This window comes from Oncorhynchus tshawytscha, linkage group LG01 (genome assembly GCF_018296145.1).
Source record: "Oncorhynchus tshawytscha isolate Ot180627B linkage group LG01, Otsh_v2.0, whole genome shotgun sequence".
NCBI classification, from domain to species: domain Eukaryota; kingdom Metazoa; phylum Chordata; class Actinopteri; order Salmoniformes; family Salmonidae; genus Oncorhynchus; species Oncorhynchus tshawytscha.
This window is the reverse complement of record NC_056429.1, coordinates 92,353,366-92,365,571: the sequence shown is the minus strand read 5'-3', so window position 1 is coordinate 92,365,571 and position 12,206 is coordinate 92,353,366. Positions and strand designations below refer to the sequence as shown.

Below are 12,206 nucleotides of genomic sequence, written 5' to 3'. Positions count from 1 at the left end.
AAACATAACGATGGTCATTATGGCCATTATGGCCAAACAGTTTTATTTTTGTTTCATCAGACCAGAGTACATTTCTCCAAAAAGTACAATCTTTGTCCCCATGTGCAGTTGCAAACCGTAGTCTGGCTTTTTTATGGCGGTTTTGGAGCAGTGGCTTCTTCCTTGCTTAGCGGCCTTTCAGGTTATGTCAATATAGGACTCGTTTTACTGTGGATATAGACACTTTTGTACCTGTTTCCTCCAGCATCTTCACAGGGTCTTTGCTGTTGTTCTGGGATTGATTTGCACTTTTCGCACCAAAGTATGTTCATCTCTAGAAGACAGAATCTCCTTCCTGAGTGGTATGATGGCTGCGTGGTCCCATGGTGTTTATACTTGCGTACTATTGTTTGTATAGATGAACGTGGTACCTTCAGGCGCTTGGAAATTGCTCCCAAGGATGAACCAGACTTGTGGAGGTCTTTTTTCTGAGGTCTTGGCTGATTTCTTTAGATTTTCCCATGATGTCAAGCGAAGAGGCACTGAGTTTGAAGGTAGGCGTTGAAATACATCCACACGTACACCTCCAATTGACTCAAATGATGTCATTTAGCCTAACAGAAGCTTCTAAAGCCATGACATCATTTTCTGGAATTTTCCAAGATGTTTAAAGGCACAGTCAACTTAGTGTATATAAACTTCTGACCCACTGGAATTGTGATAAAGTGAATTATAAGTTAAATAATGTGACTGTAAACAATTTGTTGGAAAAATGACTTGCGTCATGTACAAAGTAGATGTCCTAACCGACTTGCCAAAACTATAGTTTGTTAACAAGAAATTTGTGTAGTGGTTGAAAAACGAGTTTTAATGACCAACCTAATTGTATGTAAACGTCCGTCTTAAACTGTATCTTGAATGTGCTAGGTCTTTGGGGCAGGGGTGGGGGTTGGGGTGGGGGCTTGGCTGAGGCCTCAGTCAGGGTTGTAGATTGTATTGGCTAAGGCTATTGAATGGGTAAGGGTGGGGTTGAAGATGGATATATCTAGGTAGGGTAGGGGAGGGGAAAGTTGGGGAGGGGGTATAGGTCTGGGTCTAGGTAGCCACGTCCAAGGGAAGGTAGGGGGTTAGGGGGTGTAGGGCTGGGTCTAGGTAGCCTGGTCCAGGGTAGGGTAGTGGAGTAGGTGGTGTAGTGCTGGTTCTAGGTAGCCTGATCCAGGGTAGGGTAGGGGAGTAGGGGGTGTAGGGCTGCGTCTAGGTGGTCTGGTTCAGGGCAGGGGAGTAGGGGGTGTAGGGCTGGGTCTAGGTGGCCTGGTCCAGGTTAGGGTAGGGGAGTAAGGGGTATAGGGCTGGGTCTAGGTGGCCTGGTCCAGGGCTCTCAGCAGGTCACTGCCCTGCAGCAGGTGTAGGTTGCCCTGGAGAGGGACGTTGACCTCACAGTCGTAGCGGGTGAGCTCTGGCAGACAATAGGTCTCAATGGATGGGCCCAACAGCCGACTGGCAACCCCTACACACACAACAAAGTCAGTCCATCATTAGGGAGTAGGTAAGTCATTTTGGAGTCACTGTTATTGTAAATAGTTATTGAATATGTTTCTAAACACATTAATGTGGATGCTACCATAATTACGCATAATCCTGAATTAATTGTGAATAATGATGAGTGTGAAAGTTAGACACACAAATATCATACCCCCAACACATGCTAACCTCTCACCATTACAATAACAGGGGAGGTTATACGTTTTGAGGGGGTATGATATTTGTACGTATGTAACTTTGCACAAAAAGTCAACCCCTACACACTCAACAAAACATGGAGTCAGTACGTAAGTAGGGAGGAAATGGCTTTGGGCCAACCACCAATCAACCATCATCTGAGGAGGACAGTTCATTGACTGGCACCAAGTCATGGAAAAGGACTGTGATTACAAAACAAAGGATATAATTTGTCCAAATCAATTGCGTGCCTGTCTAAAAATAGATTTCTACATGTTTTATTATTATTATTTATTTCCAAAATCGCCAAGTTATCATGAATGCATTTTCCTTGCCTGGTCACAGCCTGTCCAACTGGTTGTTATTGGTTTAATCAGTCAATCTTTTTTTAACGACATACGACACATGGGAGTAACATAACAACTGAAATGAACAAGCTAAACTTACCCTCTGTTTTGGAGGAGGGCAGCATACGGTATTCTTTGTAGTTGCAACACTGTTTGGGGAAGGATTTTCTGGATGTACCATTTACACATCCTGGATACCGAGACTTCCTGTGCCGCTGAAGGGGAATGAGACACTTGTCAACACCCCCAGGCATGCACATACCTTTAACTGTAAAAGAAATAGGAAGAGAGAGATTAAAATGAGTTCAATATCGCTCTATTTTCTCTTCTGTTCTTGTACTTTTAGCGATATTTGGTATTTTTGTTTGTGCACTGCATGTCCCATGTGGGCCATCATACAGTACCTTCCAGTGAGCTGGTGCTGAGAGATCTGTCCATGATGGCATAGCTTTCATTCCTCGTCATCTTTGAAGGAGTACTGAGGGTGGAGTCACCCTGACAAACACAAATACAAACACAGACACACATTACAATCAACAACCAAGTCTGGCCTATTGAGGAGTGACGGACTCCATCCTAGCTGGAGGTGTGCTCTCATCATATCTACGAAGATAAACAGGGCTCTAACTCCCCTAGCTCCACAATGAGATAAGGTGCAGGCCAGGATAGTGGAGTTTGCCACTAGCACAGTCAGTGTAGTCAGCTCAGCTATTCCCTTTGAGACCGTATCTGTGCCTCGGTCTAGGTTGGGCAAAACTAAACATGGCGGTGTTCGCCTTAGCAATCTCACTGGAATAAAGACCTCCTCCATTTCTGCCATTATTGAAAGAGATTGTGATACCTCACATCTCAAAATAGGGCTACTCAATGTGTTAGATCCCTCACTTCCAAGGCAGTTATAGTCAATGAACAAATCACTGATCATAATCTTGATGTGATTGGTCTGACTGAAACATAGCTTAAGCCTGATTAATTTACTGTGTTAAATGAGGCCTCACCTCCTGGTTACACTAGTAACCATATCCCCATGCTCATCCCGCAAAGGCAGAGGTGTTGCTAACATTTATTATAGCAAATTTCAATTTCGTCTTTTGAGCTTCTAGTCATGATATCTATGCAGACTATTCAATCACTTTCTATAGCTACTGTTTACAGGCCTCCTCGGCCATATAAAGCGTTTCTCACTGAGTTCTCTGAATTCCTATCGGACCTTGTAGTCATGGCAGATAATATTCAAATTTTTGGTGACTTTAATTTTCACATGGAAAAGTCCACAGACCCACTCCAAAAGGCTTTCGGAGCCATCATCGACTCAGCGGGTTTTGTTCACCATGTCTCCAGACCTACTCACTGCCACAGTCATACCCTGGACCTAGTTTTGTCCCGTGGAATAAATGTTGTGGATCTTAATGTTTTCCTCATAATCCTGGACTGTTGGACCACCATTTTATTACATTTGCAATCGCAACAAATAATCTGCTCAGACTCCAACCAAGGATCATCCAAAGTTATGCTATACATTTTCGGACAACACAAAGATTCCTAGATGCCCTTCCAGAATCCCTCCGCCTACCCAAGGAGTACAAAAATCAGTTAACCACCTAACTGAGAAACTCAATTTAACCTTGCGCAATAGCCTAGATGCTAAAAACAAAAAGCATTTGTCATAAGAAACTAGCTCCCTACTAGCTCCCTGGTACACAGAAAATACCCGAGCTCTGAAGCAAGCTTCCAGAAAATTGGAACGGAAATGGCTTTACACCAAACTGGAAGTCTTCCGACTAGTTTGGAAAGACATTACCGTGCAGTATCGAAGAGCCCTCACTGCTGCTCGATCATCCTATTTTTCCAACTTAATTGAGGAAAATCAGAAAAATCCTAAATGTATTTTTGATACTGTCCCAAAGCTAACTAAAAAACAGCATTCCCCAAGAGAGGATGGCTACCACTTCAGCAGTGATAAATAATAAACTTCTTTGAGGAAAAGATCATGATCATTAGAAAGCAAATTATGGACTCCTCTTTAAACGTGCCTATTCCTCCAAAGCTCAGTTGTCCTGAGTCTGCACAACTCTGCCAGGACCTAGGATCAAGGGATACACTCTAGTGTTTTAGTACTATACAGTGCCTTGCGAAAGTATTCGGCCCCCTTGAACTTTGCGAACTTTTGCCACATTTCAGGCTTCAAACATAAAGATATAAAACTGTATTTTTTTGTGAAGAATCAACAACAAGTGGGACACAATCATGAAGTGGAACGACATTTATTGGATATTTCAAACTTTTTTAACAAATCAAAAACTGAAAAATTGGGCGAAACATGGTGAAACCCCCAAATTGCCCTCCCTGGAAGCCTGTGTTTCAGACATAAGAAAGTGGATAGCTGCAAATGTTCTACTTTTAAACTCAGACAAAACAGAGATGCTTGTTCTAGGTCCCAAGAAACAGAGAGATTTTCTGTTGAATCTGACAATTAATCTTGATGGTCGTACAGTCGTCTCAAATAAAACTGTGAAGGACCTCAGCGTTACTCTGGACCCTGATCTCTTTTGACGAACATATCAAGACTGTTTCAAGGACAGCTTTTTCGCACCTACGTAACATTGCAAAAATCTGAAACTTTCTGACCAAAAATTATGCCGAAAAATGAGTCTATGCTTTTGTCGCTTCTACGTTGGACTACTGCAATGCTCTACTTTCCGGCAACCTGGATAAAGCACCAAATAAACTTCAGTTAGTGCTAAATATGGCTGCTAGAATCTTGACTAGAACCCCAAAATTTGATCATATTACTCCAGTGCTAGCCTCTCTACACTGGCTTCCTGTTAAGGCAAGGGCTGATTTCAAGGTTTCGGTCTCACGCAGACTCGGTCTCAACCTTTAAGTCTTTACTGAAGACTCATCTCTTCAGTAGGTCCTATGATTGAGTGTAATATGGCCCAGGAGTGTGAAGGTGAAAGGAAAGGCACTGGAGCAACGACCCGCCCTTTCTGTCTCTGCCTGGCCGGTTCCCTTCTCTCCACTGCGATTCTCTGCCTCTATCCCTTACAGGGGCTGAGTCACTGGCTTGCTGGTGCTCTTCCATGCGTGCGTCACTTGAGTAGGTTGAGTTACTGACGTGATCTTCCTATCTGGGTTGGCGCCCCCCTTTGGGTTGTGCCGTGGCGGAGATCTTTGTGGGCTATACTCGGCCTCGTCTCAGGATGGTAAGTTGGTGGTCGGAGATATCCCTCTAGTGGTGTGGGGGCTGTGCATCGGAAAAGTGGGTGGGGATATATCCTTCCTGTTTGGCCCTGTCTGGGGGTATTGTCGGACGGGGCCACAGTGTCTTCCAACCCCTCCTGTCTCAGCCTCCAGTATTTATGCTGCAGGAGTTTATGTGTCGGGGATCTAGCATCAGTCTGTTATACCTGGAGTATTTCTCCTGTCATATCTGGTGTCCTGTGTGAATTTAAGTATGCTCTCTCTAATTCTCTCTTTATTTATTTATTTATTTATTTCTCTCTTTCTCTCTCTCTCTGAGGTCATGAGCACTAGGACCATGCCTCAGGACTACCTGGCTTGATGACTCCTTGCTGTCCCCAGTCCACCGGGCCATGCTGCGGCTCCATTTTCAACTGTTCTGCCCTTGGCTATGAAACCCTGACCTGTTCACCGGACGTGCTACCTGTCCAAGTCCTGCTGTTTTCAACTCTCTAGAGACAGCAGGAGCAGTAGAGATACTCTGAATGATCGGCTATGAAAAGCCAACTGATAGTTGCACCCTCAACAACCACTGTGATTATTATTAATTGACCCTGCTGGTCATCTATGAACATTTTAACATCTTGGCCATGTTCTGTTATAATCTCCACCCGGCACAGCCAGAAGAGGACTGGCCACCACTCATAGCCTGGTTCCTACCTAGGGAACCTAGGGTTCTTCCTAGGTTCTGTCCTTTCTAGGGAGTTTTTTCTTGCCACCGTGCTTCTACACCTGCATTGCTTGCTGTTTGGGGTTTTTGACTGGGTTTCTGTACAGCACTTTGTGACATCAGCTGATCAGCTTTATAATAAATTTGAATTGATTTGATCTTAGACAAAACCAGTCTGCAGTTTCAGCATCTAATATAACTCTAGTGGAATATTTAACAGTGACCTCAACCTGGATACACACATCATAAACAATGGTCATAAAGCAGTGAGAGGGTAAACGTACCACTGCCATTTGTGTGAAGGAGCGCTTGACGTTGTTGGCTATGGAGATTCTGGTGGGACTCATGTCTCTGTAGGCCTGGACAAAGTTCTCCATTGACCTGCAAAAGAGCATTTACTTACCATCGCTCTACACTACTCTAGCTCTCACAAACATCAGTACAAGAACACAACTGAATATAAACCGGGAGGACAGATACATAGAATCAGTAGGATAGACACACAGAATCAGTAGGACAGACACACAGAATCAGTAGGACAGACCCACAGAATCAGTAGGACAGACACACAGAATCAGTAGGGCAGACACACTGAATCAGTAGGACAGACACACTGAATCAGTAGGACAGACACACTGAATCAGTAGGACAGACACACTGAAGGCCCTCTATAGTACCTCTGCTTGTGCATCATGTTGACTGGCATGTTCTGACATGAGTGGCTTCTGCCCATGGAGTTCACCTGTAGTAGAGAGTTTAACGGAGGATCTGGGGGCCACTGCAGGTTCTGATGTCCACCCATGGAGGACAGAGGTGTGCTGGCTGGGGCGTGGTAGGGGGGGATCTGTATGGGGCCTGTGTATAGCAGAGTAGGCCTGGAGTCCATGGGGCTCATTTGGCTGTGGTTGGGGCCTCTCTTGTCTCCTGGGGCACACTTGGCGGGGTGGTAGTGGTCAGACTGTGGGGATCTCAGATTTTGGAAGAGGCTGGCGATGTTTCTGAAGCTATTCTGTGTGGTGAGGTGGCCCAGTGGGCCGGTGGCCCCCTCTGGGCCTCCAGGTACCTCCTCAGGAATGATGGGATGGAGCTGGAAGTCCTCTCCGTCCATGGGGATGTAGGGTGCCAGGGTCTCCAGGTCCAGATCACTCAGGGCCGACTGAGAGGGTCACATCACATTACATCACACAACCCCAAGAAAGCAACCATGACCAATTGTGTGAAATAAATGTCAATCTAGTATAATGTCAACCTTCCTCATCCACACTGATTCAGTAATGGGTCTGTGAAGTGCCAGTAAGACTGACCTGGGTGCTCCCAGGGCTCTTGGGCCCCTCTGTGTCGAGAGCAAAGAGCTTCTCAGTCAGCTCTACCTTCAAGTCACTCTCTCTCTCATTGTAGTAATCCCCTGGGCTGCTGGGCTGTACCCACAGAGAGGAGAGAGGGAGAGAGAGAGACAGAGAGAGGGAGAGAGATTGAGAGAGAGAAAGATGACAGGACAAAAGCTTCCTTGAGGCCTAAGTAACTAAGTGACCAGTGCTTATTCCAACCATCCACCCCTCTATTCTCACAACACTCTGCACCCTGTTGCAAGCACCTGGGATCCATGCCCACTCCATAACACACACACCAGTGGAGGCTGCCGTGGGGAGGATGGCTAATAATAATGGCTGGAACGGAGTGAATGGAATGGTATCAAACCATGTGTTTGATGTACTTGATGCCATCCACTCATTCCGCTCCAGCCATTACCACGAGACTGTCCTCCCCAATTAAGGTGCCACCAACCTCCTGTGACACACACAAACAAGTTTTGGGACACTGTAAAGTCCATGGAGAACAAGAGCACCTCCTCCCAGCTGCCCACTGCACTGAGGCTAGGCAACACGGTCACCACCGATAAATCCATGATAATCAAAAATTTCAATAAGCTTTTCTCTATGGCTGGCCATGCTTTCCTCCTGGCTACCCCAACCCCGGCCAACAGCTCTGCACCCCCCGCAGTTACTTGCCTGAGCCTCCCCGGCTTCTCCTTCACCCAAATCCAGATCGCAGATGTTCTGAAAGAGCTGCAAAACCTGGACAGATACAAATCAGCTGGGCTAGACAATCTGGACCCTCTCTTTCTAAAACTATCCGTCGCCATTGTTGCAACCCCTATTACCAGTCTGTTCAACCTCTCTCTCGTATCGTCCGAGATCCCTAAAGATTGAAAAGCTGCCGCAGTCATCCCCTCTTCAAAGGGGGTGACACTGTAGACCCAAACTGTTACAGACCTATATCTATCCTGCCCTGCCTTTCTAAAGTCTTCGAAAGCCAAGTAAATAAACAGATCACTGGCCATTTCGAATCCCACCGTACCTTCTCCGTTGGGAAATCCGGTTTCCGAGCTGGTCATGGGTGCACCTCAGCCACGCTCAAGGTACTAAACGATATCATAACCGCCATCGATAAAAGACAGTACTGTGCAGCCGTCTTCATAGACCTGGCCAAGGCATTCGACTCTGTCAATCACCGTATTCTTATCGGCAGACTCAATAGCATTGGTTTCTCAAATGACTGCCTCGCCTGGTTCACCAACTACTGCGCAGACAGAGTTCAGTGTGTCAAATCGGAGGGCCTGTTGTCCAGACGTCTGCCAGACTCTATGGGGGTGCCAGAGGGTTCTTTTCTCTGTATATATCAACGATGTCTCTCTTGCTGCTGGTGATTCCCTGATCCACCCTACGCAGACAACACTATTCCGTATACTGGTATAAATATGCACATTATCGAACAAAACATACATGTATTGTGTAACATGATGTCATATGAGTGTCATCTGATGAAGATCATCAAAGGTTAGTGATTAATTCTATCTATATTTCTGCTTTTTGTGACTCCTCTCTTTCGCTGGAAAATGGCTATGTGTGTTTTTGTGACTTGACTATGACCTAACATAATCATATGTGGTGCTTTCGCTGTAAATTATTTTTGAAATCGGGCACCATGGGTAGATTAACAAGATGTTTATCTTTCATTTGCTGTATTGGACTTGTTAATGTGTGAAAGTTACATATTTCAAAAAAATATTTTAGAATTTCGCGCGCTTCCTTTTTCAGCGGAATGTTGAGGTGGGGTTCCATTAGCGGAACGGCCCATCCTAGACAGGATTTATACCACCCACCACTGCGACCTGTATGCTCTAGTCGGCTGGCCCTTGCTACATATTCGTCGCCATACCCACTGGCTCCACGTCATCTATAAGGCTATGCTAGGTAAAGCTCCGCCTTATCTCAGCTCATTGGTCACGATAACAACACCCACCCGTAGCATGCGCTCCAGCAAGTATATCTCACTGGTCATCCCCAAAGTCAAGACGTCCCTTGGCCGCCTTTCCTTCCAGTTCTCTGCTGCCAGTGACTAGAATGAATTGCAAAAATCGCAGAAGCTGGAGACATTTCCCTCACTAACTTTAACCATCGGCTATATGAGCAGCTAAACGATCGCTGCAGCTGTACATAGTCCATCTGTAAATAGCCCACCCAATCTACCTTCCTCATCCCCATATTGTTTTTTATTTACTTTGCTGCTGTTTTGCACACCAGTATCACTACTTACACACCATCATCTGCTCATCTATCACTCCAGTGTTAATCTGCTAAATTGTAATTACTTTGCTACTATGGCCTATTTATTGCCTTACCACCTCACACTATTTGCACACACTGTATATAGACTTTTTTTTCTCTATGGTGTAATTGACTGTATGCTTGTTTATTCCATGTGTAACTCTGTGTTGTTGTTTCTGTCGTACTGCTTTGCTTGATCTTTATCTAAATAATAAAAACACACACACAAACACACGCGCGCACACAAACAAGTATACACATCGTGACACACATGCAGGATCACACACACGTAGGCTACGCAGGCACACACACACACTACATAAAAGGGGAAGAAAAGCTAGTAACACAGGCTTGTGGTAGAAGATGTGGTGAACAAGACAATAGATGATAGGAGAGTTATGGAAGAGTTCAAGCAGAGTTCAAGGATAGTTCAAGGAGAGTTCAAGGATAGTTCAAGGAGATTTCTAGAAGAGTTCAAGTAAAGTTCTTGAAGAGTTCTAAAAGAGTTCTAGGAGAGTTCTAGGAGGACACCAGGGGCAGTAGTAGCTACATACCGTGGAATAACTGCTCAGGCTAGGGGGGGCAGTGCTGGGGGTGGCGCTGCCCGGTGTAGGGTTCTGGGGTACTGAGAAAGTGGCAGCCATTTGTTTGGACATGTCTCCTGATGGGCAGGGTTTGTGGGGATCACTATCCCTGCCCTGGGGGGCCGGGGGGGGCATGGGAGACATCTTGGGGTATAAAGGAGGATGAGGCTCCTCAAATGGTGGCCTTCCTGTAGACAACCATATAAACAGTAAACGGTTAGCATTCCTGTTTTCAAAGAAGTTATAGTATTATCTTAGACTACAGATGGTGTAATCTTGTTCACAAGCCAGCTCTCTCTCTGTCAAACTGTCTTGTTTCACAGCGCCTCAGAACGGGACTTGAATGGAAGTCTATGGCAGTAGATGACGAACCAACCGCTGGTTTTAATTGGGTAATCTCTCAGTCCATCACCATCTAGCATAACCCTAAGAACCTACCCTACATTGTGGACTCCAAATCGCGAGCAGCGCAAGTGATTTAAACAAGGAAGTGAGTTCAGAAAATCTAAAAGTACGCATCTTAGAAATAGTTTTCACATATAAACTTTATATGCCCAAACTCAGATTCAATTGGGCTTCCCAAAACCAATATGGTCAATGTCCTAGAATTTTTTTTTATTGCTAATTGTTGCCATTTTTCTAAGTCCCATCTAATACAGCTGTAGTAGGCTTGCTCCCTCTCCCACCTCAATTTCAACCACATCAAGTCAGAGTTTGTTGCACAGTTATCAGGCTCTATGCACCATCAATTGGAGCCTTGTGGCGGCGTTAGAGATGGTGCAGGTTTAAGTGCATGGCTTTGGTGAGATGGATAGTAATGGGATGATACGGGGTATAGTTAAGGAGAGATCTAAAGTAGAATGGGAGATATTGGGGGGGATTCTGACCAAAGTCGAGGGTGATGATGGCGTCTCCAGGTGTGGGGGCCAGTTGAGCAAGGTCCTCTGGGTCCTCTTTCAGTTTGGTGAACAGGATCTCCATGGGTTCCGTGGCCACCGCAGCACCACTCTGGCTGAAGAAGCTGTTCATGTTGTGTGGCTTGAACAGGGACTCAGTCTGGTCCATGGAGAAGATCATGGACTTGTTCTCCACGTCACTGAAAACCCACAGAGAGACAGAGGGATACCTCAGGGATGTGTTATGTTACCTACTACGACCCCTCCTGTCTCAGCCTCCAGTATTTATGCTGCAGTAGTTTATGTGTCGGGGGGCTAGGATCAGTCTGTTATATCTGGAGTATTTCTCATGTCCTATCCGGTGTCTTGTGTGAATTTAAGTATGCTCTCTCTAATTCTTTCTCTATTTCTCTCGGAAGACCTGAGCCCTAGGACCATGCCTCAGGACTACCTGGCTTGATGACTCCTTGCTGTCCCCAGTCCACCTAGCCGTGCTGCTGCTCCAGTTTCAACTGTTCTGCCTGCGGCTATGGAACCCTGACCTGTTCACCGGACGTGCTACCTGTCCTAGACCTGCTGTTTTCAACTCTCTAGAGACAGCAGGAGCGGTAGAGATACTCTGAATGATCGGCTATGAAAAGCCAACTGACATTTACTCCTGAAGTGCTAACCTGTTGCACCCTCGACAACCACTGTGATTATATTATTTGACCCTGCTGGTCATCTATGAACATTTTAACATATTGCCATGTTCTGTTATAATCTCCACCCGGCACAGCCAGAAGAGGACTGGCCACCACTCATAGCCTGGTTCCTCTCTTCCTAGGTTTTGGCCTTTCTAGGGAGTTTTTCCTAGCAACCGTGCTTCTAAACACCTGCATTGCTTGCTGTTTGGGGTTTTAGGCTGGGTTTCTATACAGCACTTTGAGATATCAGCTGATGTAAGAAGGGCTTTATAAATAAATGTAATTTGATTTACTAACAGATTAAGCTACTGTACTACTGCAATACATTTGAAATATCAGCCTTCAAAAAATAACTTCCTCCCCCCCAATGTTGGACACGATGGGCCAGTTTCCTGGACACAGGTTAAACCTTGTCCTTGACATCCTGGAGTAGGGTTAATCAGGGTATGTCCCCCACTGTCTCCCCACCCAAAC

At 45.6% G+C, this 12,206-nt stretch overlaps 1 protein-coding gene across 2 annotated transcripts in view; it reads right to left on the bottom strand.

The window, feature by feature from the left end:
• Window positions 1-753: 753 nt before the first annotated feature.
• LOC112260055 (endothelial PAS domain-containing protein 1) overlaps window positions 754-12,206 on the bottom strand; it is an 87,858-nt gene continuing 76,405 nt past the window's right edge. For both annotated transcript variants that reach the window (XM_024434856.2, XM_024434863.2), the window contains exons 9-16: window positions 11,038-11,246; window positions 10,121-10,338; window positions 7,263-7,376; window positions 6,636-7,114; window positions 6,243-6,339; window positions 2,450-2,540; window positions 2,146-2,313; window positions 754-1,486 (exon numbers count right to left, since the gene is read on the bottom strand). In XM_024434856.2, the coding sequence (XP_024290624.1) occupies window positions 1,335-1,486; window positions 2,146-2,313; window positions 2,450-2,540; window positions 6,243-6,339; window positions 6,636-7,114; window positions 7,263-7,376; window positions 10,121-10,338; window positions 11,038-11,246 (1,528 nt within the window). In that variant the 3' untranslated portion in view covers window positions 754-1,334. The remainder of the gene's footprint in view (window positions 1,487-2,145; window positions 2,314-2,449; window positions 2,541-6,242; window positions 6,340-6,635; window positions 7,115-7,262; window positions 7,377-10,120; window positions 10,339-11,037; window positions 11,247-12,206) is intronic.